Here is a 26,316-nt window from a genome sequence, read left to right on the forward strand (position 1 = left end):
GACAAGATCTAGAGTAATATATGTGTACTTATAGAGAGTTCTATGTATATTTCTAATTTAAAAACATAAATTGTGCATCTCAGCAAAGCAGGACTTGTTCTTCAAGAATACTGGGCATTGGAAACAACCCACAATTGCTTTGAGTTTGTCTGTTTTTTGGGCTAATCTGAGCTTTCTTGGCTTTAAGTCATTGGTTTTTCTGGTTTATGTTCCAATACCACTGAGGTTTCACAGTTTACACCTGATTGAGGGCCTGTCTTAGGAAACGTGCAGGTAGATGTGTGTCATGGCTGGCTCAGGTAACCCAATTCCTCTGCACCTGATTAAACCTGAAAGGACTGGATAAATGTTGCATTCTCAAAGTCTGGCAAGTACTTCACTCCTTGACTGTTGAATTCAGACAGGCAATAAATGGGAAAAGCAGACAGTGAAAAATTAGTCTGTGCCATGAGCAGAGGAGTTACATACCTCAGAGATATTTCTTTATACTATTTAAAATGAAGAAAACCTCGATATTAGTCTGTAGATACTGTGTCATCCTTTCACCACAGAGACTGCAGTGCCTCTCAGAGAATGAAGTACTTTGGAAGGAGAGATCTGCTTACTGAGAACCTTGGAATGAGCATCTCTGAAAGCCAACAGCTCTATTTCTGAAGGCTTAAATCTGTCACAGGGGAATATTTGTAATAATTTTGGTATGGAATCCAAGAGAAGCCTTATGCATTTTTCCACATCCCACAAATACAAGGGAGCTTTTGTCAAGCTGTGAAAGTAGCCAATATAGAAACAAACTTTGGGCTGGGCAGAGCTTTTTTTGGTGCTCTCAAAGTACTTGGCCTTGAAGTTGCACTGATAGAAAAAGTTTATCTAATTGTAGATCCTGGTAAAAATTGATACAACAGGCTGCCCAGCTCTCTGCCACCTGGAATGTTACTGGGAGCCACAATAAACTGCAGGGTAGTAATTCTTTCAGCTAATGTCCAATAAAGAAGGGATTTGGCCTCATGGCAAATCAGACTCTTAATTTTAGTCTGAGACTTCTTGACTGAGAAAGCTCTGTTGCTATTACAAGTCACATGGAATCCTAACACTATTTACAGCAATGATCTTTTTAATTCCTGAGCAGGGATACATAATATCAACAGGGTTAGTTGGGAGTGGATCATAAGGGCAATGATCTTGCAAATGCTACTCATGTGCTTGTCTTGGGACAAAACCCCAGGAGAGCAGGATCCCTTTCTCCATTGCTCTGAAATGTGCATGAGTACAGGCTGGATGTGGTGGCATTTGGTACCAAATCTGTCTTCCCTGAGGGTACCCAACACCGGGAGCAGAGGCACAGAGACATTTCTTAAAATAATAGGCTTAGCTGATGTGAAACCCATATTCTGGCTTCTATAATTATTGAGCTGCAAATGGCTCAGAGCCTGTCCTGCAGAAGACAAAAAGCCAGGGGGATGTGGTCAGGATTGTTTCAGTGGTGCATTGCTCAGCCATTGAGATCCAAATGTCCTTTGGTTGTTGGCAAAGTGAAGAGCATTCTCCAGAGCCAAACTGCTTGAAGGACAGGCTTCTGCAGTGCATGAAATAACCTGGGATTACTTGGCCAGAACTGGAGACATGCTGCTAACACTACTACCAGCCTGTGGAAATGTGCAATTTACAACCAAAGGGACAGCACATACATCCTGTGACAACTCCAAATGGCATTTAAATCCACCTCCCAAAACTAATTGGGTGAAATGGGGAAAGCAGGTGAAATAAAGAGGATGATGAAAGAGGATAAAATGAAACCAATTAAAAAATAAGTGCAGATTTTTTTAGTGAAATGTGCTGTGATAAAAAATCCATGTGGAAATTTTCATGCCCAGGAAGTCCTGTAGATGTACAAGCTAGTGCAGGATTTTCAGCCCATGTGACAACCAGTGTGTATGACTTGCCCTTGCCTTATCATGTTATAGTCATGAGCCTTGCTTAGTATGGTCAGACACCATAGAGCTGGAAATCTTTAAAAGGAAAAGTGTTGTTCTTCAATTTTCTTTCACTAACTTATAAAGTCCTAGCACCTTATTTCCAGGGAGGGCAAAGGAAGAGCTGTGTTCTTGGTTGTAATCAGTGTCAGCAGAAGGAATGCACATCTGTGTGCTTCTGGTTCCTCTAGTCCAAGTGTGATGTCTCCTGGTGGGTGAGCAAGTGTGGAGTCACCGTCAGCACAGGAACAGAACTGGGTCAGCAATGACAGAGAAAATACCTCTTTATGCAGGGCAGCTGTAATTAGTGCTGAAAACTTCATGTTCAGTCACACCAGTGCAGGGCAAAGTAATGGTTACAGAAAGAAACTTGACTAAAATACCATGTTTGTCATTCAAGATAGGTTTTTTCCTTCTTTGTCATGTAATATGTTTGTTTATATTGCCAAGTCAACAGAGGTCAGGATATGATGGAAAGCAGGAGCATCTCATCTGCTTGCTTGGGTTTGTCATGTGGCATCCTGGCTTGTAGATGAGAAGTATGAGAGAGGCAGCAGTGCAGCGTTTCTAATCTTACCCAAAGCTTTCTGCATGTGTCTGTCCCATCAGGATTGTTACCCTGCAGAGGCATGAGGTGGTTTAGCCATGTTTTAACAGTGAGGTCAGAGTAACTGAGGCTGAGGGTGCAGCCAGCCCTTTGTACCTGGCCAGTGCTGTGCTGTCCATGAGCCCCCGTGTCCCAATGCCAGTGCCATCCCTCCTGGCTCCCAGAGCTGCTCCTGACACTGGGGGGCTCTTGCCAGTGACTGCCTGTGTGAAATGGGGGCACTGCCAGCACTTGTTTCAGTGGGGCTGGTCACAGCACCAGGATGTCCAGGGATTTGGAGTCAGACCCAGGACAGATAGAACATGACCCACTACAGTGCAGAGGGGGAGAGCTCCTGGTTTGAAGAGCTCATGTAGCTCACAAAAGGTCACTCTGCAATGTCTTTATTTCCTCTTAACCTCTGTTACTTTACTTGACTTTCCATAGTTCACAGTAAAAAGTTTTGCATATTCATTTTTATAGGCAAGTTTTCCAAAAGAGGCACCAAAATTCAGGTCTCCATGATTAAAAATCTGTCCTTAAATTTCATAAAGAAAGTTGCTTTTTGACATCATCCTATTTGATCTTGTTTTCTCCTTTGTGAAGTTAGAAAAAAGCAGCTGCAGTGCACAGATGGATCTGGAGCATGCTCCAGTTAGCTCAACATCCTGTCCAGGAAAAGGTATAAAATTATGGCAAAAATATTGTAAAGCTTCTCCTGAGCATTCTGTCTGCTCCTGTCCAGTCAGAGAGGCCTTTTAAATAGGGTTGTTATTAAATGTAGGGCTGGCTGTCAAGAGCTGGGCTGGCAATAGCTTTGGGTTGCCTTTGGACTGGATGTTTGTTTTCAGAAGCAGAGCTGGGGGAAGGCAGTTGGGTTGATGAGCTGCTGAAGAAAGGGGCAGGGGATGCTGAATCCCTAATTTCCTATCCTGGATTTGTCTCATTAATTGCCAAAAGCAGATCCCTTGGTGTCCCTGAGCTCCTTTTCTCTGTACTGACCTAGGGTGGAAAGAAGCATGGTGTGAAGATGCTTGATATGTTAAAGAATGTCTTGTTCAGTTCAGAAATAGATCTGTAACAGTAGGATTCAGAGTCCATCCCCTCTGCCTCCCCTCTACAGGATTATTCCTCTAGGTAATCTAATCTTCTAGGAAAGGAAACTTGTCTTCATATTCCTCCAATGGGCATGAACAGCAGTTTCCACTACAAGAAAATCCTTTAAAAGGTATGATGCTGTTGAAACTTCACAAAACTATTGGTAATAGTATATTATTACTATTAATATGCCATTACTATTATTATTATAGAATATTGACATTATCTAATAATATCAGTGTATTTCACTGATAGTTTTGTCCAGCTCTAATAAAGAGCTATTAAGAGTTCTACTTCACAGCATTTCAGACAAAAATCTTGTGACTCCAACACAACTGTACACTGGAGTGTTCTGAGCAAAGCCATTAAGGCACTCTGGTATTTTCAATTTTTAGCTTTTTGGGATGTTTACCTTCATCTCCTTTGTTCACTTAGCATACTACCTTCAAGTCAGCTGGCCCCATAAAAACAGAGGGCACTGAAAATTCTGAGTGGCAGAAAGTTATGCCCATGGGGTAAAGTTTAAGATTCTCTTATGAAAATAACCAAAATCTGTGAATTACAGAATCCCAAAACAAGCTGAGTTTGAAGGGACCCTCAAGGGTCATTGGGTCCAACTTGTGGCCCTGCATAGCGCCATCCCCCAGTCACAATTAATCTCTGTACAGTAAATCTTATTTCTAAAAATGGGTCTGAGACTCTCCAGATTAATTTGAACTTAAATCCTCCTTTAATAAATTGCTGGGACTATACTTTTTAAACCTCTTAAAGTTCAAGTCTTTGAAAAATGCAAAAGCTTTTAAGTATTTCAGCATTCCACCTCCACCTAAGCTTGTTGTGTGACCTAGACTTTACTGGAAAAGCAAGTATGTTCCTGCTAAAGGGCATGGTGAGGCACTGGCCAGGTATAAATACATTTGTGAGCCTCTCCAGTGTTGCTCAGGAATAATTTTTTAGCCAAATAATTTTTTTTATGTTGCCATTGTTACAAAATTGATCAGTGGTCCTCACTCAACTAATGGAGGTGGCTGGTCATTGAGAAAGGCTATCTTAAAACTGTGATCAGCTTGGTCTGTGTAGGGATTTGCTGCAGAGAACCATTTATTCTCCCTGATTGCAGGATGGGCTGCACAGACCCCTCGGTCTCTTTGCCTGGGATACACCAGACACCCACAAAAATATGAAAAAGCCTAAAAATAATTTCTTAGTACCACACATATTCACAAACATGCAGGGCATCAAAGCCATCTTCTTCTTTCTCATGATCTTTTCTGCAACACATACTTACAAATTGCAGTGTTTCCAGTTGTACCTCCTGTGTGATTTCTGAAAAAAGCTGCAAAATTTAGGCAGCTGCAGACTCCATCCTGAGAAAGAATTGGTCATACAAAGGTGCTGCTAGGGTTGTGCTGCTCTTCCACACTGTGGGTCTGCTGTCTGCCATTGCTGCTCTGGTCCTGCACACTCCCCACACATGTCCTGGTGACATGAGGGATTGTTTTGCTGTGAACATTGTGCTGTTCACCATTGCAAGCAATGTGTGTAAAACCATTATATATAAACCATTTATATATTATATGAACCATTACTGGGGTATATGTTTGGTTTCCAGTGAATATTTGACGAGCTTTAGTTTTGGGGCATTCAGCAAACACTTCCTAGCAGGGCAGACAGTCTTTCCGTATCATCTTATTATTTCCTTCCCATTTAATTTTCTCTTTTACTCACCAGCCCCTACCCTTGCTGCCTGCATGGGAGGAGCACTGTATTTCCTGCCCTGCCAGACAGCCTGGGCTGGAAGGCAGGAGCCTTTTGGGTGGCAGGTTCAGAGGCAGTGGCAATACCAGTGGAACTTACACGGCTGTGGCATTGAAGACTGGGGAGCTCCCATTGCATCTTGCTGGCAGATTTAAGTCCTGGAGCTGTGAGATCTCTCAGGTTCCCCATGCCAGTGGCTGATGGTGAGATTTGGCTGATGCAGATGACTGAAACCTGAGGGTTTTCCAAGAACTGTTCTTTCACTTTGGGTGTGAAAGCTCAGAGGATTTTTTACACCTTGATTTCAGCTACCTCCTTGGAAGAAAACATGAAGAAGATTTCAGGGCACATTAAGCCCACACAGAGTGTGGTTTCACAGAGGTTCCAGTTCAGGCAGAGGGAACAAATGCCAGGTGAGACTCTCACAACCTTTGCCTCAGCACTGCAAGAATTGGCATCAGCCTGTGCTTTTGGCTGCTGGCAGGAAGAGCAGATCCTGCATCAGCTGATTGACAAAGCAGCAGACCAGAGAGTTCAGGAGCAGCTCTTGATGGAACTTGATACCTTGACTCTGGCCCAGGCAGTGGAGATGGGATCACAGATGGAGAGAGTGTTGCAGAAAAATTGCCCTGGGTTTATTCCAGTTCTGACAAAGCAGTGGGAAAACTGCAGCAGCACTAGTAAAATTTGGAGGATAAGAAATTTTAATTGCTGTAATCAGTGGTACTGCTGGAGACAGAGAAAACCTCTTGCCCTCACAACAAAATATGATCAAGAGAAGCAAAATCACTTCATCCCATTTTGTCACAGCCCAATGCCATCTGCAGCAGTTATGAGGAGACAGCGCCTGGGCTGGCAAGTGAGATGTCCTGCCAGTACAAAAACAACGCCCAGGAGAGCCAGGAACATGCAGGTAGGCTGCTGATTGCAAAGGCCTGGGACAGAGGGACAGGAAACTCTACATGGGCACCTGGGAGCTGGCCACTCAAACTGTGGGTCTGCTGTTTGTGCAGAACCCAGCTCTCAGCTAAGTTGCAGTCCTCCAGGTGGTACTGCAGTACTTGAACACTTTTACATGCTTGACTTTTGCCTTTTCTCTTTTGAAAGACTTAAATCTTGCATGAAGGCTTTTGTGAGGTGTTAACAATTGTAAGAGCAGTGTCTGCACTGGGTTTGGGGCATTGATGTGATGGCTGGAGGCTTCTGCTAAAGGACCTGGCAGAGAAGTGATGTTATAAATGAAGTTTTTAGATTGCTACTAAAGGAGGCTCTCCACTGCCTGAAGAAAATCTTCTTAACCCTTTATAACACACAGGAATAGAACTCACTTCTGTAAGAGCTTAGATTTGTAGAAATCTCCATTGCTCCATAGTCACTGTGCTTTGAAATGGTTGTGTAATGGAGCATCAGATTTATACAGATATCTGTAAGTAAAGATCATAAAGACTGACATATAGGAAGGGGACAGGCCAGTGGGCATCATAGAGCTGTATCTATATCTGAGTACCTGTCAAATAAGATTGAGTCCAAAGAAGTTCTGCTGTAACATCTCTCTCTCTCTCTCTCTCTATGGTATTCTGCTCTATTTTAGCCTAAACTTCCTACTTCTATATAGTGGCAGAGGAAAGCAAGATCAGTTCCTATTTCTCTTTTTTCCTTTTAAAAGTTATTTTATTTTTTTATGTGTGTGTGCTTAGCTTGGTTGGTTGGTTTTCTTTCTTTTTCATTAAAGAAATTATTTCATCATCTTTGGTTCTGATAATTACCCTCTATTTGATTTCTCTTTGGTAGATCAGTGGAACTAACCATTTGTGTAAGATAATGTAACAGGGTTAGGAAGAAAGGAAACAATGATAAGGAAACTTGATAGAGCCAGATCCAATAAAAGGACAAATGTGAGCAGAAATGATAGTAAAATAAGAGAATAAAAAGCAAGGTCAATGTAGAATTAGGCTCTTTTTAAACAAGGTGATCATCTCTGGGCTGCACAGGAGCAAGCTGAAGTAGTTCCTCTCTAAAAGACTAAGAGGAAATATTTGTGAATGGTTTGAAGACATTTCTCCCAGTGCTTCTTACTTTGTCCTTGCTGAAATCTTCCAGGAGCTGAACAGAAAAACTGCATCCCCTCACAGCTGCCCTGCCTTCCCTAAGGCAATTATTTGTGATTAGCTACCATAATGTAATTAAATGTTTAGATTGTCCTGAACAATTGAATATTGTACCTATAATGCCTCTTATTAGTGCTATTCCTGACAGGTAATGAAAACATTATTGAGGCTAAAAATGTCTGGTACTCTTTGTGTATTCAGCATTGAAGCAGTGAAAAGGCTGACTGAAGGGAAATGAGCTGTAGTGAGAAGTACTCTGACCTGAGGCAGCGCCAGCAGGATCTTCAAAGACTTGAAAATATATGATTTGCATCTTTTTGTTTCCTTTTAAATGTCACTTGATCTTTGTGGTTAAGAGCAAAACCGAGCTCTGTTTTGTTAACCAAAGTTTACAGCTTTTTGGATGTTCATGCAGGTCTGTGTGCCATTTTTCTTGAACTGACCTTAAGGGAGTATGAAATGAGACACAACTTCTGCAAGATTTTTTTCCTGATCTTGTGATGGTTTTAAGCCAGTGCTGTGCCAAGCAAAATCATTAGGTAGGAGGCTATAGTTACTGTATTCCTGATTCTATGGTGCTGAAAGCTGGGCTTTGGCTTAAAAGGCATATTTCTCTGATCTGATAAGCTTTCAGATCTTTCTGTGCATTTGAGTTGGCCCAGGCCAAGTGAAGAATTGTGGTGTGGATTGAGTGACTGGATCTTGCTCCCACCTCACTCTGCATTCCTTGCCATGTGAAGTGATTTGCTGATTCCTGGGGAGATACACGGGGCAGTCTGGGGGCCTGGGAACAGCCAAGGAATGAACAACTTGATATAACCATACCCACTCTGCTCATGATCTTGCTGCCCTGGATTTTCTTCTGCAAGATCTTTTTCTCCTTTCTAAATGTTGCCAAGTTGGAGAAATGCTGTGTCACAGTTTATTAGAGCTTCTCTCACATCCTCCAGCTGTCTCTCTAACCTTACCATGTGGGAAGCCAGGTCCTTCCCACTGACCCAAGGAATGACATGCTCTTGTAGTTAACCTTTCCAGGGCAGCAGTTTCTGCTCCTTGCATTTCAAAAAATAAATTACTGCTTCATTGATAAAGTCTAGGGGAGCCAAAATGAACCCTTGCTGCAATCCTAGAATCTCCCTAGGTGGTAAATTGGCCAAGGAGCAGTTCCTCCCTCCTGAGGAACTAAATGGACATAATTTGTGTTTCTGAGGGATATGAAATGCTTTCTGCCAGTGGAAGAATCTCCACCACAATATATATTTTCTGTGACCCAGAAGCACAACTCAGAGTGTAGGGCAGATGTGCCTAGGTGGATTGTGCCAAAGGATTTAGGACATGGACAATTTCTGTCTCTTTGGATACCTTTTTTATCATACTGCAATTTCAAGCCTTGAAATAAACAGCTTAAGTTACGAGGACTGGGTGGGATGTGCCATTCTGCACTGTGAGGTTTTCTCTTGGCTTAGCAACAGGGGTTCAGTCTTTTCTCATGTCTCCTTTTCTAGACCTCTCCTCTCATCTGTGGACATTCTTGGGCCCTTTCTGAGCTCAGCACCTGATACATGGGTTGCCTCTAACTCTGGATTGCTGCAGGAGTTCCTTGCTCAGGCCTGCTCTTCCATGTCATGTCTGTGTATCCCTCCCTGGCCTGTGTATCGTGGTAAAATAGATTAATAAGCTCGTACAAGATGTTAATTACTGGATTAGAAGGAGCCAAAAAAGATCTTCTCACCTGTCCTACCACTGGAGATCAGCCCTCCCTGAGTCACTCCTGTCAGGTGTGACAGAAAGTGATGGTTCCATGCTATCCTCTAGGCAACCTGTCCCAGTTTTTCATTATCCATATTGTTGGTGGTTTATTGATTTTGTTTAACTTCAGTCTTGTCTGCTTCAATTTAAATTCATTAAATCTTGTTTTATTTGTCATACACTCAGAGAGAAGATTGCTTCCTTGTATCAGCAGTTAAAGACTGTTTTCACACTGTGCTCTCTCTCTCTGGGGTGCACACTGTACTTTCAATCTTTCCCCAGGATTCACCCTAAATAATCCTTGTTCTCATTTTGACTATTGCCACTTGCTCCACGTATCCTGATGTAGGATAGGCATTAAGCTGTCTTGAAGGTTCCAGCTGAGACCTCACCTGTGCCAAGCTGACGTTCCTCATGCCCCTGTGCCTGCTGTAGCTATTGTTTTAGCCACCTGCATGTTGGAAGTGCTAGAAGACCCCTGGAAACTGTTTACATGAATGAGACAGGAGCCTTGTGACAAAAGCACAGCTGGTAGATACACTTTAGTCACTGTATCCAATCTAAATCAAACCAGGGGAAATCACATAAAAGGGTCCCGAGAAAAGGCAGAAACTTGGAGAGAGAAGGGGGCATTCTGGTTACAGATTCATCCAACTCCTGTGGATTTTGAGAAATGAGGTTGAGCTTATGTGACCTCAGTTCATCTCATGAGTCAGGAGATTTCAATCCCCTGTGCCTTGTCACTTAATCTGGTATTACAGTGCAGCTCAGGGTCTGGAGGTGCTGCCACTGTTACACAGAGAAGGAACAGAGGTGAAATCAGGTACCCAAGATCAAAGGAGAAGTAAGGCATTGGGCTGGACACTGAGCAGCTGCATCAGAAAAGGCACAGGAGCCACTCCCTAAGCCCCACAGCTGAAGGGCTTGGTGCCACCTGCACAGTGTGCAGCACACAGCAGCCTCAGCGTGTCAGGGCTGCCACCCTGGCACCAAAGGCTCACTCTGCTCCGTGCCACACAGAAAGGACTTAACCCTGCACAGGACCAGGGCACCCTGACCCCACAAACATCAGGCCTGGTGCTGATGCAGTTCTTTTGCCTCATTAAAATCCCTCTAAACAGCCCTTTTACTTCCTGTCATGAGAGAAGTGGAAACAGTGGGCAAAAAAGGTCTCTGCAAATGGCACAGCTTCAGGCAGCTGAATCCATGCTGTGCAACAGTGTTGCTAGCTAAGTTTTCCTCAAAAGTTGTTATTTTATAGAAGCTGGCAGGTTATTTGATCTCTTCTGCTTTGAAAAGCTCATCGAGAAGATTTTTCTACCACTCTGGAGACAGGAGGAAGGGAGTGAGCAGACTGTTGGCACTGGAATGTCCCATGTCACCCAGCTAGGCTAAGCTCAAATAAGGTATGAGAATGCAAAGTTGTGCTGGATTCAATTCACTTCTTGAGCTCATGAGCAGGACCTAGCCTGTCCTTGTCCCATGTCTGAAAGTCATCCTTCTTCCCACGTTCCTCATTTTTCTGCTAGCTCCATATCTCATGGTGTCAGTTTTTAGGAGCTGCCTTTGGCTGCTCAGCCTGTCCTCTGAGTTTCTGTTCGTGTAACACTTGCAGGAGCCCAGAGCCAAATGCAGGGAAAATGTGTAAGAAACAACCACTGAAGGTCAGTAGGGGCAGCTGAGGAGGGGAAGCCTCGTGTGTTTTATGCACATGGAGTGATTCAGACCAGGAATCAACCTGAAGATGAAGCACATGACACCAAAAGGGGGAAAAAGCCTTATCTGACTATCAAAACCCAGGCTGACTTTGTTAGCAAAGCTCTTACTTAAAGCTATCAAGAACCTGCAGTAATGCCATATGTCTTAGACTGAGACATATGAAAAAATGATGCTCCTGTGACTGATAGCTCATGGTAGGGGTGCATGTTTCACTGAGTGTCACTTAGAGCCCTGCTAAAATCACCTCAACAATGCAAAATATGGTACTATACTTTTCCTCCCTATTTGTTCTTTCTTTCTACTTAATTTTTCCCATTCTCTGCTGCCTCCATTTTGACATCATGCCTCCTTAAAATGCCATAGGAAAGAGTCTACAGTTGTGTTAGGGGCATTTCTGTGCTGGCAACCCAGAGAGGCTCCAGCTGATGTGTATATGCACAGCTTCTAGCCACATCTCTTTCCTTAATGTCCTGAGGTTTTCTCCCCTGTTTACCCAGTATTCTGTGTGGGGAGCTCTCAAACCTTCAGAGAGTGATTAGACCCAACAGAGAAATAAAAAGATACAATTAATGAGCAGGACTGAGGTGGTTGAATGTCTGGCTCTGCTGCAGGTGCTCTGGTATGACTAGAGCAAACAATTTCCCCTGAACCAGTTAATGAGCATAGCACTTCCTCCCTCTCCCCATTTCCCTCCCTCTGTCTTACATAATTAAACACCTTGGGCAGACACTCTCACCATGTTTATCCAGCACTATTGCTCATGAGCCTTGCAGCATCTAGGAACTCAGCAGGATGTGCCAGAGGAAGGGTGTTTGGAGTAATCATATCAGCAGGGCTGATAAAAAGGACAAGCATGACCACAGAAACATTGGTTCAAAAGCAAACAAGATAATGAAGAGAGAGCTGCAGTGGCTGAGTGTATTGGGCAATTTGTGATGATGTTTCCAGTGATGGCAGGAAGAAGTCAAGAAAGGCAGGATTTTGTATCAATCACTGCCTTGCATTTCCTGGGCTTCATGTAGGCCCTTTCCTTCAGAGTCCTCTTTAATTAACACTCTGATTTATAATTCTGCAGATTGAAATCTTGACTAAACAAAAAACGACTGGTTCTAAAAGTGGACTGAGTGGTTAGAGTGGTTATAAGATAAACAAGCCATATATCTCATGACCTTCAGCTTCCAATTTCACTGCAGTTCCAGTACTGAGCACTGAATTGATGACAACTGAGGGAATATCAGTGGATGTCTTGTGGCTACATCTATATGCACATATACACTTGGGATTCCTTGAACCATTGTCTTCAGTGGGGTCTTTTTTCTTTAGAGGAGTTGGCCATGTCTATAAAATATTTCCTGCCTTTATACTCCTTTAAGTCAGTAATCCTTCTATAATATCTCAACAGCACTCTGAAAAAAATCAAACTAATTGAGTTTGAAAAAGGTAAATATGTCTGTTCTAAAGTGTAGTGACAAACATGTAGTTGCAGCAGAGTTGCCATGGAAGGACACACCATCACAGCACTTGCTGCCTGGTCTTCTAGAGCAGAAGTCCCTATTTCTTTCACCAGGAATCCTTAGGATTCCCACTCAGCTAAGGGGTCAAGCCTTTAAACACTGTGAAGGGAAGCTAACTGTGGATGTTGTGTTCATTCAGTGCAGAGTAGCAGGTCAGAATGACCTTTTAGAGAGATACAAACTTCCACTGCTTGATGGACGTCAGTACTCGAGGCTCCTGAGCTGCAGAGCACCAAGTGCAGCATGGGCCCTGTCTTTGGAGGAGGATGCACACAGTTTCTGGGTGGGACTTTTGGTCTGTGCACAGCTGAGTGGTGCCTCTGCCAGACAGCTCCAACCTCCTGTAAGAGCACCTGCCTTGCAGAAAGGTTCATGGTAAAATTCACACAGAGACAGATGGACATTTCCTCCATGACTCTGAGGCAGGACCTTCCCTTTGGCCAAGTGTGTTAGATTTCCTTTTTAGTGCCAAAAGTGAGGCTTAGTCCCCCATTTCATGGGAGCAGCCATGTTATCTGCTCCTATCTTTACACTCTATCTTCTACATAAACTTGTGATTATCTTTTGCTGGGACAGAACTGAGCTTTTCCCTATTAAAATAAAAATAGAGAGAGGGTGTGAGTGAGGAGGAATGTTTCCCTGGTTTTATAAGGTGAGCAAAATACATCCCAATTGTCATGAAAAGATAACCAGCCATCTAACAATATAAGCTTTCCATGTGTTGAAGGCAGCAGCACAATGAGGCAATAAGCAATATCTTCCCTTGAGATTTGCCAGCAGAGGGAGTGTTGCAGTGCAATGGTCACAGATTGTGTCCTAGAGCAGGGAAACTGCTGGAGTCTGAATTTTAGCTGTGTTCCAAATTTTATTTGACATATTATATTGCCATATTGACCAAAAAAGGATCTTTTTATATTTCAGAACAGTAAAATATTAATTATTGATACAGTTGATACTTTACATTTCAAGAGTGAAATGACACTACATAGCTAGTGCCATGGCTAAAATGTAAGATTTCATTTGGTACAGATCAGCTGTCAATTTGTGAGAATAAATCTACAAATATTTTCATAATAGTTACATCTCATATTGCTGCCCTGATGAAAAAAATTTATTTCTGATGCAAACTGCAGCTTGTAAAACTGAATGGAAGATTAAACCACAAATATGACACACAGAGAGCCATGAACTTTTCAGCATTGTGCAATAATTTCGTACAAATAACCTATTTTGCACACTTATCTTCTGCTTAACACAGGAAATCTTTGTGCCTCCTCACTGCCTCACCTTTCATCTGCTGGGCACTCCTACCTGTCTGGAGCTAGAGCTGAGGGATTTGGTGGCGAGGCACTGGAATCAGCCTGCGTTTATCAGGGCAGTGTGTGTTTGGCTGTGCAAAGTGCTCTGCACCTCTAGATGGCTCCCAGATCCCACACTCTGGAATCCCCCACACTCTGGGCAACATTTCTGCTGCTAAGCTCTGTGTGGCAGCAGGAGTGGCAGTGTCAAAGGGGAGATGCTGGTTTTGGCTTTGGGCTATAAAAGTGGTTTTTTTATAAAACCACTATAGAAATGGCTTTATAGTTTTCTCAACTTTGTTATAGATGGATAATGAGATGATTGTATCTCGCAATTAAAAGATAACTATTGTGCGAATATTAAGAAAAGCTTTAGTGATGTACAGTTATGTTATTGTAGTTTAGATGGCCTCTGTTCTCCCCACAGTTCCCTTTCCCCCTGTATTGCTGCCATCACACAGCCTGGGCTGTCTGGGACAGGTACAAAGGAGCTGCACATGTGTCCCTTGCATGGGGCAGCTGGGAATGGAAAAGCTTGGGGGTGCTCAGGGGGTGAGGCATGGACACACCTGAGCTCCAATCCAGTTACAAGAGAGCAGTTTGCACTGATAAATGGCAAAGAAGAGCTGACTGACAGACTTTGGGAGGGGCCAGGGCTGGCTGATGCAACCCCAGGGGTGTAAAACACTGAGCACCCATCTTGAAGGGAACTGGCCATGTGGTGTGCATGAGGGGCAGTTCCCAGTGCTGCAGCTTTTTCCTTATGTAGTCCTTTGTTGTATTTTCCTTAAGGTTTAATAAACCTCTTCAAATTTTCAAAGTGAGCTGTTGTTTCTCACAACTTTAAGTTGGGATTGGCTTGTTGATAGAACTGGAGAAGGTGTGGGGTGCAGCAGACCCACAGCTGGGGTGTTTGTCTGCTCTTGCAGTCCTGCACTGAACAAGTGCAATATGACAGCACCGTGGTGGAGGCCCAGGTCACCTCTGGGGCCAGGTTAATCAGGGCTCTGAGCAGAAACAGAGCATTCCAGCTGGTTTGGGAGTCATGGTGCTGCTATGATGTTCACTGATTCTGTGCCTTGTTTTGCCATTGGATCCAAGCCCTCCCTCCTGCCCTCACCTGGCACCACCACCCCAAGTGATGGCAGCTGCCAGAGCCTTGCTCACCTAGTGCTGCTGAATTTGGACTTGTTTAACCATTTGCAGGCTTCCCAGTGAAGGCACTAAACACAACTAGAGCAGGACATGCAGTGGATGTTCACGTGTTGTTTCCTCATGCCAGGAGTCATTAGCACAGTGCAAGTTCTCACAAATCTACACAACTGGCTTTGAGAGATTTTTTAACTGCACCTCTTGGGAGCAATGAAAAATCCATCTTTTGTGCAAAAGGGAGATATGTTCTTTAATTGATTTCATGTATAAATGGTTCTGTATATAAAAATGTTGCCACTTTAGATTGAGAGCCCTGCAAACAGTGCTATTGCTGTGCATAGATGATTAACAAAACATCTGTGTCACCCAACTGCTTAGTGCCAAAATTACTTTTGGATGCCTATACATATCTGCACTGGAGCAAGAACCTCCTGGGAAGTTGTTTTTCTCATCCATCTGTGAATTTTGTTTCCTCTTGTGCAGTTAAGATGCAAATCTTCGTGTCCTGCATCAAAATCTGAATATGTTTTGCAAGGAAAATGCCATATTCAGTGGTTATAGAGCACTTTCCCCAGTACCTGCAGAGGCTTTCATTTCTAGTGCCTTTCAGAGTGCCTGTCAAATTGCCATTTATGCACAGAGCAGAATCAGTCTGAAGGTTCAGAACCTCTGCTGACAACAGCATCCCTGCTCAGCAGTCCTCATCAAGGCACAGTGCTGCATCTGCTCTTCTTCATGCTGCTTTGCTCTTTATAAACATCTGTAGCACCTGTAATATCCACCAAAATGACAGGCAATTCAGAAAAAGTGGTTTTCTGCTGACTAAGAAACAAAAGTTCTGTTTGAAGTTAATGTCTTTCAATCTACTTTTTTCTCATTAAGTGTAACAAGATTTGTTTTTACAAGGCAGCAGTAAATAAAGGCAATTTAACAAAAGAGCTTAGGTATCTGGATTTGATCAGGAAGATAATTTGAAGCCTTGGGGACCTTCTGTGGCTATTTGACACGATGTTTTCTGTGTAGTTTCTAGTCTGAATCTCTGCTGGGTCATTTTTCCAGCCAGTTGATCGGTGCAGAGGGATTTGGGGTGGGTTGCAGCTACTGCACTGTACCCTGCACTGTCATCTCCTGTCTGAAGTCCTTCCCAGAGGCAGCTTTTTGAGGGGTGGTTGTGTCATCATTAATTTAAGAGCCTTTCTCAAGTTCTGTGCTTCTGTGTTACGTGAACCCTGAAAAACACAACTCTGGGCACGTGGGAGGGCTCTCCCAAAGAATTTTGGTTACTCTTCACAGAATAAATCTTGACATGCCAATTCGTTTGCCACACAAAGTTCCCCTGAGATAGGCCTGTGTCTCTTTGTACTACGTATAATCCAACCCCTGACTGGCATCCAATTTGCTTTAAGGATTTCTGGACAGGCTTTGCATTTACTTGAGCATGGAAAAGTGTAGGTAAATTGAGACCATTAATTCTGGGTCTGTATCTCCTCCCCAGATATGTGAGAAGGGCTTTTTTGTTAGAGCTCTGTGGTGACTGAGCTGGTGTGGCTGGTTCCTTGGGATGGCAGTTCCATCATTGCCAGGAACACTTCTGACCTCTGTGACAAAACTTGGTGTGGAGGGAACACTTTTTGTGCTGTGTTTGCTTTAAATCCAAGAATGTAATTTAGTTCATGAAAAGCCATTTCTGTGGCTGTTCTTCTGGAAAGGCTTGGTGGTCTTAGATCTTTTGAGGCATTTCCAACCTGGTGAACATCCAGGTTGGAAATGGAACATCCAAGGAACATCCTAGAAGTAACATTATCTTGGGCAACCTTTGCCAGCCCAGCTGGAGAGAGCAGGGCCCTGCAGCCAGACTCTTCCTTCTCTCTCCAAGACTGTCCCTTTCAGAACAGAGGTGTATCAAAGTCACAAAAAGGAGAAACTGGGTATTTCAAATGCTGGTTCTGTCCTGGTTCTGAACACACCTTTGTTTTTTTCCTCTGTGCCCTCAGCTCAGAATATCCATAATGACAATAACAGTTCCATGACCAGCACCTTTCAAACCCCAAGGCCACCTAAGTCCCTACGTGGCTGTAGAAAAATCTCAGCTTTTTACAGGTCTTATTACACAGAGGCTGGATGAGTTTCATGCCAACATGTTAGAATATTAACTGTTTAGCTGTCATGGAAAGTTAGGAATTTAACTGAGTCAGGATCCCTGGGAACAAGAAGGAGTTCCAGAGACTCAGTCATTTCAGCAATTCCATTATTTTTCAAACATGCCTGACACAAGTCAAACCAATACAAGTGACTCTAGACAACATTACAGCTGAAACCTGAAGCAGCTGTATTAGCGTTCTTATAGCAGTGAAGGGAACACTTTCATCCACTAGTTTTGTCTATCTTTCTTTCCTTCCCTGATTTTTAAGTGGCAGGGTTCAGAGCACACAGCACTCTGCAGGATGAGACCTCCTGTAAAGGATTCCCTCTTCCCTGCCCTGGGAATTGTGCATTTCCTTTCCCTGATGTGCAAGCACTGAACACAGAGCACTGGCTTGCTCTCACCTGTTAATGGGAATTGCATTTTACTCTCATCCCATTGCAAATCAAAGACACTGGGCTGTGCCTTTCAGTCAAACAAGGTGTGAATGGAGATTTATGGAATGTATATTGATAGCAACCCAAGAGTTGTTACCATCACCTGTGGAGAAGACAATTGTCTGGATCCTGTGAAATACCAGCTGAAATTCTTTCATGTTGTCTTGACTTCAGGGAAAAACTGTTCTGATGTTCCTTGAGCTGGAAATGAGGTGATAACCAGGGTCAGGTCCAAGTTAGTGGGAAAGCAAGTCAGACTTCCTTAGGGAACTTGCATCCAAAGTAAAAGGAAAAGACATCTAAATGGTCAGATTCCTTTTGTGGTTGTGAAAATTAAGGATAAAATCCTTCATTGAAAGACTAGTTGAAGTAAAACAATATTCTGTTTAACCTCTCCTGCCAAGTGTTAGGCACAGAAAATTAGGGAGACACAATATCTGAGAAACTCACTATTGTTGCAATATAATATTGTGAGAGAAAATTATTCAAATATCAAATCTAGAGGAAAAATGATACCTGACTTTCCCACCAAATGAAAAATGTTCAGAAGACAAGAGTGACTTGGCCCATGGGAGCAAATGTCACATGTGAGGGCAACCTGGATGGGAGGGATCTTCTTTTATGGAGATAAAGGTCTTCACCTCACACATCAGAGTCACAAGGTTTCTTTTTCTGGTGACTTTAGTTTGACATGATTATACATGGCTGCAGTAATAACAGCAAACCAGATCTGTAACTTCAGTTTCATCCTATTTTCTCAGCACATTTCAGAGATGGTAACAGACATGCAAGAGAAAAGCAGTCAGGGGAGCTTTGCTGTGTTTTGTGTATTGTTTGTGAAGTGTGAAAGCCTTATTTCAGTACTCATTTTTCACATTTATTCCAGGCCCTTGTCTTCCAAATGTTTATCTGCTCTGAGTTTGAAGAGATGTATAACAAGCAACCCTGTCCATGGGTGGGTGCTGAGAGTTTTCTCAAGCTTTCTTCCCAAGAAAGCCCATAATTTGTCTTTTGAAATTCTCAGTGTAATCTCATGGAAATTAAAGGCACAAGGGCTGTTGTCTAATGGGCAGCCTGGCTGAGAATCACTGCTGCACAAATACTCAGCTCCCAAGCCTGTGATTGTGTTGGGAGCACAGGGCTAAGTCAGAGCCCATTGTAAACCTCCCCTTCTGCTCTGAGTCCTTTAAACTCAATTGTTGCAGAAAAATCCCAGTAAAACACCATGAGAAGTAATCCCAGAAACCCTGACAAAATACACACAGTACAGGTTGGGAGAAAATGAAACCACATGTGACAGAGCACCTGGTCAGAGCACAGTGTGGGCTCCCACAGACACAGGGAGACCTGCAGAGGTACAAAATGCAGGTTGCTGGCCCTGTAGGGATTTATTCCCTGGGCATTAGGGAAGTTCAGTGAGCCCACGAATGTCAGATTTACCAAAGGTCAGCTCTAGGCCTCTCCCTTAGCAGAGGACTTGGCTAGACTTGGTGGAAACCGAAACTTCCACATCCTCTCACTCCTCAGGGCAGCTCCATCCCTGGCTCCATCTGGCAGACTTGGCCCTGCCAGGCTCATCCTGGCACTGGCTCTCATCCTCAGCAGCTCTGGGGCTTGTGTGCAGCCCTGGGCTCACTGCAAGACTGCTGGGTGACATTACCTGGGGCCCTTCATACCTAGAAGTTGTTTCCTTATTTCCCACAAGTTGTGGAACCAATTGTGGGGCCTCTGTTTCTGCTTTAAATGAATAATTTTGTATTATACCCATTAAAAATAATGAATTTGGGAGGGGTCACAGCATGGAAATCCTGACATTGCTATGTTTAGAATTATAGATGGAGCATAAGAGATTTCTGCCCTAATTTTTTTGCAATTTAATTCATACTTGTCCTTGAGTACAGTTGGGCATCTTCATTACTTTGCTTCTACTTGCCTGAATAATTTTTATCTTAGTTTCTTGCCATCTGTAAGTTTGTGTTCAGAGCAGTGTTGAGGAGGCAGAGCTGGTGCTGCTGAGCAGCTGCTGCTGCACCCACTGCTGTGAGAGCCAACTGCTCACACTGGGGAATGCTGCTCTGAGCTGCTGCTGCTGCTCGCTGCTGTCCTGGGGACACTGGCATTTGCCATTACTGCAGGACCTCAATTACACGTGTCACTGCTTGCACACAGGAAAGGACACATTGCTCTGCTGGTTATGGCACTTGTGTGGCCACTGCAGCGCCATTTGATCAGGTTCAGAAGTGATTTTTGCACTTGTTTTGAAGGACTGAATTCTCCCCTTGCCTCCTCCATTCAATTTCTGTTTTCCTTCTTCTGCCAAGAGAAAATTCTTCTTATTGAGAAATTCTCATTTGGAAATAACTCTTGTGTCTTTCTTTTTCCAATTTACATGCTATATTTTGGAGTCTAAAATCAGAAACTCTGTGACATGTTCTTTGATGTGATTTGCAATTTGTCTTCCCATATGAGGACTCACATTCCTCTGTGACCCTGGTGAATGTGATGTGCAACTCAGGCTAAAGAATCTTGTGTTCTAGTTTGGTGGATGCCATTCACTTGTGGTGGTTTTTGGGTTTTTGTTTGGTCTCTTTTGCTTTGTGTTGTATTTTTTTATTATGTTTAGAAAAGTCTTTCATTGTTCATTATCTCAGTCTTCAGATTTTAATATATGCCAATCATTGTCATGAGGACTGTCCCCAAAACCTGGGTAAGGAGGCATCCAGCATTAGGGTTAAAGGCTGCCATTTATATTTATGTGGCATTTCATTCTAGATGTCAAGGGACTGAAGCTGAAATCAGCCAAGTTTCTCAGCTGGGTGCATTTGTAGAACTTCTGACAATAGCTCAGCCTGAAGCTGACAGACAGCAAGTACTATTTTTACCTCAGGAAACTTTGAAGACACTTTGCTGTGACTTCATTTTCTGCTTCAAAGTTGAGAAATGTCCAGACTTCTGTTGAAGAAAAGAAGACTGAGGCTCTCCCAGGGTCAGCTGTCTGTGACAAAAATATTTCCCAATACTGACAGTGTGGTTCTAATCCTTCTGCCCAGAGATAATGATTTGGGTGTACCCTGATAACTGATCCATGTAGTGCTCCTGGTATAAGCCTTCTGGAAAATGAGATTTAAGACCTTTTTCACCTTTGGTTCAAGATTTGGTATGGGTAATACCTGATTACTCAAGTGCAGTTATTCTGTATATATTTATGCCTCATTTCTGTAATGCAGACACTAATAATTACTTCCCAGGTTTTTCACATAAACCTCCTCCCCAGGTTTGAAAATGTGTTCATTGGAGTTTCTACATCTACTGGCAAGGGATGATTTCTGCTTGATGTATTTGAATGTGAAAAGTGTTTTGGTAATGGGCTATGAAAGATATGGCCAAAAGTAAAATTTTGGTCTCTGCATAATTACGTGTGAAAATGAAAAAAGGGTTAATTAAGAAACATTAAAGAGAGAAAAAAAAAGAAGCAAGAAATAGAAAGACCTCAGGATCATCAAGAAGTAAGACATAGAGTATAACTTGCAAAGACATCAGTATGTACTGAAATAATTGTGTTGTGAAGTCCCTTTTCTAATAAGAATTCATGTCACCCTGCTGCTGTGGGATATCATTGCTAAATCATTCTTTTTGCTTTATTCACAGACCCCACAGCCGGTTGAAAACTACATCAGTGAAGGAGAGTTTGAAGACGATCTGAGTTCTTCTACCCCGAGCACAACGGAGCTGGAGGTCCGTGGATCCAGCCAAGAAACAGATGAAGATTATTTTGAAACCGTGTCACATCAGAGTGGGTCTTTGTCAGATGTAAAAACTGAGCCTTATGAGAGTGCATCAGACACAGAATCCCTTTCCAGTGACGTAACTGGGAATGCTTGCTCGGATTCAAACTGCCTGCTTACTGAGAAAATCCCCCTGTGCTGTAATGTTCCCAAAGAAAAGGCAGAAACCTCCCAGGAACAGAACAGCTCCAGCCAACCAGAGTTCACCCAGCCTGTACAGCTAGCATTGTCCTCCAAAATAAAAGAAGCACCAAGCAAAACTGAATTTTGCATCCAGTTTGAAGAGTTAGAAGGTGAAGAATTGGGTGATGAAGAGCTAACGTTATCCAGTGATATTTCCACCACAGAGAGCCAAGTCTATGAAGAGAACATTTTATCATGGGCAAAGAGAGAGTCTGTAACAGCACAGCAGATTAAGACAGAGTTAGAAAGCAGGGAAGTGCAGTCCTCTACCAACTCAGTACTTACAAAAAATGACGTTGCAAGACTGAAGGAACACCCTGCAGTATTTAGCATTGCTTGTTTCAAAGCAAACTCAGAAAGTTGTTTGATTTTTCCTGAGGTACAGCTGTTTTCCTTCCGGTCAGATGCAGCACCAAGCTGCAGTTTGCCTAATCTTCATTTTGAAACAAATGGGCCTAGCTGTAAAAGTGATACTGAGACACCTGACTGTAAGTGTGAATTAGAGTCTATGTCCAGTATAAAATGCAGCAGGAGGAATTCAGCTGACAGTGAGGACACTACAGGTAAAAGGATAAAATATGGAAGTACAGAAACCATGTTGACATCAGATTCACTCTCCTACCAGAGTTGCTTCAACCCAAAATCCTGGCTACCACAAAAAAGGTCAGAGATTACAGAAAGTAAAACATGGCACAGTGTACCTGAAAATATCAGTGCTCAAAGGGAGACAGAATGTCTGGTGAGCTGTATTCACTCAACAGACAAATTTAGATGGTCACGTTCCAGAATACATCTTCAAGAGCTGGATTGTGAATACACTTGGAAAAACTTAGGAAGGGTAACTGTAAGCCCTGAAAAGGCTATAGAAACAGAGGGCCAGTTTGGCATGAGAAGATCTTTTCTTGATACTGACACAGACTCAAAGGTGTGTCAGGTTTCTCAACCAGCAGCCTCTCTCCAGTGCATTGATTATTGTTTGCACTCTAAATCAGAGACATGTGGCCTTAGCCCAGAGCCAGCTGGTACTTGTGCTGACAGCTTAACAGGGAGTGATTCTTGTGAGGACAATCCAAACCAAAAGGAGACATCCCCTTCCCTGGATTGTGATCCAGGGATCATAGATACTGAGGAACTTACACAAAACAATGAGTGCACAGCTGAACGAGATCTGGAAGAGAGCAGATTCCCAAGTGATATTGATATTGAACTTACACAAAACAATGAGTGCACAGCTGAAAGAGATCTGGAAGAGAGCAGATTCCCATGTGATATTGATGTTGAACTTACACAAAACAATCAGTGCACAGCTGAAAGAGATCTGGAAGTGAGCAGATTCCCATGTGATATTGATATTGAACTTACACAAAACCATGAGTGCACAGCTGAAAGAGATCTGGAAGAGAGCAGATTCTCATGTGATATTGATGTTGAACTTACACAAAACAATCAATGCACAGCTGAAAGAGATCTGGAAGAGAGCAGATTCCCATGTGATATTGATGTTGAACTTACACAAAACAATCAGTGCACAGCTGAAAGAGATCTGGAAGAGAGCAGATTCCCATGTGATACTGATGTTGAATCAGACACTGGTGACACTGAGAGCCCTGCAGCTTCTCCTGCAGGTGTTCCTGCTGGTGTGGAAAGCACAGACTGGGATTGTTCTGTAACCTGTGTTTCCAGTAGTGGAACACAGCACACACATTTGAAGGAGAATGGTCTTGAATCTGAGCTGTCAGATACGGAGATTGTGGCAGGAGAAAGATGGGCAGATGATTCTGATTCTTCTGATCTTGGCTTTGGTTGGAAAGTCCTGGAAGCTGCAACACAACCAGATGGCAGTGACAGAGGGGCAGAGCGTGGAGAGTCAGAGCAGCAAAATGCAAGTTGCAAAACTGGTGCCTTGAGGAGCCACTCGGAGCTAGGAACACATGAATATCCTACTCATGAAGAAAAGGATGAAGAGAGTGTCTTGGCTGTTGAAAGGACTCTCAGATCAGATTATATAATGCAGGGAAGGGATGTAATGACTGCTCCAGAATTAAAGCCTGCCCTAATTATAGCCTCTGTGGAAGAGAAAGGATTACAGTCCCAAACACTGAATGATAACCTTCCTACTCAAGTGGTAGCTGAAACATTGGGAAATGTAGTGAGCAAGGATTTGATGTCTCCTCATACTGTCAGTAAAGCTCATGGTGAGCCAGAGAGAGTTCTGAGTGAATGCTGTAACTGTGAAGAACTAATTCTGGCCACCCACCCCATTCCTGGCAGTGCAGAGGTACTTTCTGGTAGGGATACAACTGAAGTAAAACCAGAAATTTCAGAAGAGAAAAGAGAAAAAACAGAAGTAGTTTCATCCTTAGGGCTCACCTGTAGTAATTCTGCAGTAGCAAGTGCAAAATTGGAATTCAGGAATGTTGCTGTAGCACTAGGCAGTGATTCACTTCCTGCAGAAATTCAGACAGATCCATGTGAAAAAACACTTGTAAAATCCCCCAGGGGAAGCAGTGTGGAGCTCTCTGAGGATGAGCACTGCAGAGCAAGGCCACTGGTGACTGGAGCAGTGCCACTGGAAACCAGCAGCAGAGTAAGCAGTGTGTGCCAGGAAGGTGGTGCTGGTGTCAGCCTTGAAGGGCCCAGCACTGTAAAATCACAGGGCAGAAGTGGTGTGATGGCCTTTGAGGAAGAGCCCTGCAGAACAAAGAGGGGATTTGAATTCAGGAGAGAACAGTTAGGAAGGTCAGGCTTTGGAAACCTTGGAAGAAGCGATGACCAGGTGTCTAAGGAAGAGGAATTCAAAGCACATGGAAGCACAGAGGAAGGTTTGAATATTACTAGGGCAGTGACAGTGGAAATGGGCAGCAGTGTAAGCAGTTTGTGGCAGGGAGATGGTGCTGGTGTCAGTCTTCATTGGCCCAGCATGGTCTCTGATCAAGCAGTAGGCAGGAGAGCAAAGGAAAGCTGCATGGGCTCAAGGGAAGAAACAGGTATTTGTGGAGAAGCCTCTCCTAGGGAAGGAAAGGAGGGCTCTCCCGCAGAAGATGCCTCTAGCCCCAGCAAAGACAGTGCACTCAGTCTGGATGTGTCTGATGTCTTTGATGAGTCTCTGAACAGGGACACCCACAGCACTTTCATGCTGGGCCTGGACAATGTGAGTACCTGCAGCACCAACAGTGAGGAACTGGATGAGAACTCATCCCACATCCTGGGGAGTAACAGCAGTCTTCATAAAGCTGTACAAAAGCCAACAAAGAATGACTATAGTGGGAAATCTTCCAGGTTTTTGGTATTCCCAAAAATGACATCTTTCAGGAAAACTAAGCCTGCCTCATGGGAAAATCAGGGAAGCAGCAGTATCTTTGGCAGCAAGGTAAAGATGGAAGAACTGGATGTTGGGAAAGATGATGACGACACTGCAAGTTTACTGTCTTTCAAAAGTTGTTCATCTGGTTTAGTCTTCCACAGGAAGGAAAGCTACACCTCTGAGTACTCCGATGATGATGATTTATTTTATGAGAGACCTGCAGGATTTTTCAGATTGAGCCTGAGGAAGGCCTCTGGCTCTGGTCGGATACTGATGGAAGATGCAGATCAACAAGTTTCAGGTTCATCTGAAAACAATGACAGTGAACCTGTGGAGCATTCAGGGATTAGAAAATCATTCCCTGAAAATGAACACAAAAGAAACAAAACCCCTGAGGGTAAGAAGTTCAGGACAAGGTTGGCCTTGGCACACAAATCCCTCTCAAGCTTATTTGAGTCCAAATGTCCAGAAAAGGAAAACACTGAGCAAAGCTCAAAAGCATCAGTGAAAAATGAAAAGGAGAAAGTCAAACTTCGCCAGAGTGCCTGGAAAGCTTTTCTAAAGAGCAAGGAGCCAGATGGACTAAAAAGACCTGTCCTAGTAAGTTTATCATCCACACAGGAAGGTCTCAATGCAACCAGTGGCCAAGTGTTAACACCACTAGAGCGACAGTATAGTTCCAACAGAAACACTTTTTTAAAAACAGAAACAGATAATGGCTCCTCAACAGACTCCAACTATTTTGACAGCTCTGTGGAGCCTCTTGATGTCTCTTTACCTGCACGTATGTGGAGAAGAAGAATACAGTCCCATGACTTGGGTATCAGATACTCACAGCGTTCAGACTGTGATGAACAGCAGGAGGTTCTGAGCAACAGTTTAAACACTTCTCTTGAGGAATACTGGATTAAAACTCCATTTAGCCCCCCTGACTTCCAGTTGGCATTTAGTCAGTCAAGTCCATCATGTCCCCAGCTCTCCAATTCTGATGGTAAAGACATGCCCTGTAGGCCCATGAGTCCCAAACCTCAGAGCTCACGGTCCATTTCTCAGCACAAGAACTTCCGCTACCCCGGGCACATTTGCGCCGCTTCTATGATCTCTCTTGGGAACAGCTCTGGAGTGGAAAGCAGTCTGGAGGCTCCTGAGAGGCCAAAGACACTGAAACCCAGAGGAAGTCTCCTACACTCCTTGGACGACTTCCAGAGGGATGACAGTGGCATAAGCAGTCAATCCCAGATCAGCTTAAATACAGCTTCTTCCATTAGTGACATGCTCCAGGACGAGGTGAGTTGTCAGGGAATGATCAGGGAGCGGTTGGGTTTGCTCTACTATGGTTTAGGAATTCCAGTGAAACTCTTCAATGGTTCAATGGCTCATTGGTTAGATGAGTGCAAAAATATTCCTCTTGGTTTAAGACAGCACTACTCTTTCTGTTTCTGTTCAAGACTGTATGAATTGATGTGCTCTTAAAGGGGGGATTTGCTACAAAAACCCAAAGGAATGGAGTAA

At 43.4% G+C, this 26,316-nt stretch overlaps 1 protein-coding gene across 1 annotated transcript in view; it reads left to right on the plus strand.

Annotated features, from left to right (window-relative positions):
* Positions 1 to 26,316, plus strand: part of ARHGEF4 (Rho guanine nucleotide exchange factor 4) — a 182,498-nt gene that overhangs the window by 28,972 nt on the left and 127,210 nt on the right. The window contains exon 2 of the mRNA XM_005425522.2: positions 21,181 to 26,091. Within this exon, the coding sequence (XP_005425579.2) occupies positions 21,181 to 26,091 (4,911 nt within the window). The remainder of the gene's footprint in view (positions 1 to 21,180; positions 26,092 to 26,316) is intronic.

The sequence above is a fragment of the Geospiza fortis genome, unplaced genomic scaffold (assembly GCF_000277835.1).
Source record: "Geospiza fortis unplaced genomic scaffold, GeoFor_1.0 scaffold101, whole genome shotgun sequence".
Taxonomy (NCBI): Eukaryota; Metazoa; Chordata; class Aves; order Passeriformes; family Thraupidae; genus Geospiza; species Geospiza fortis.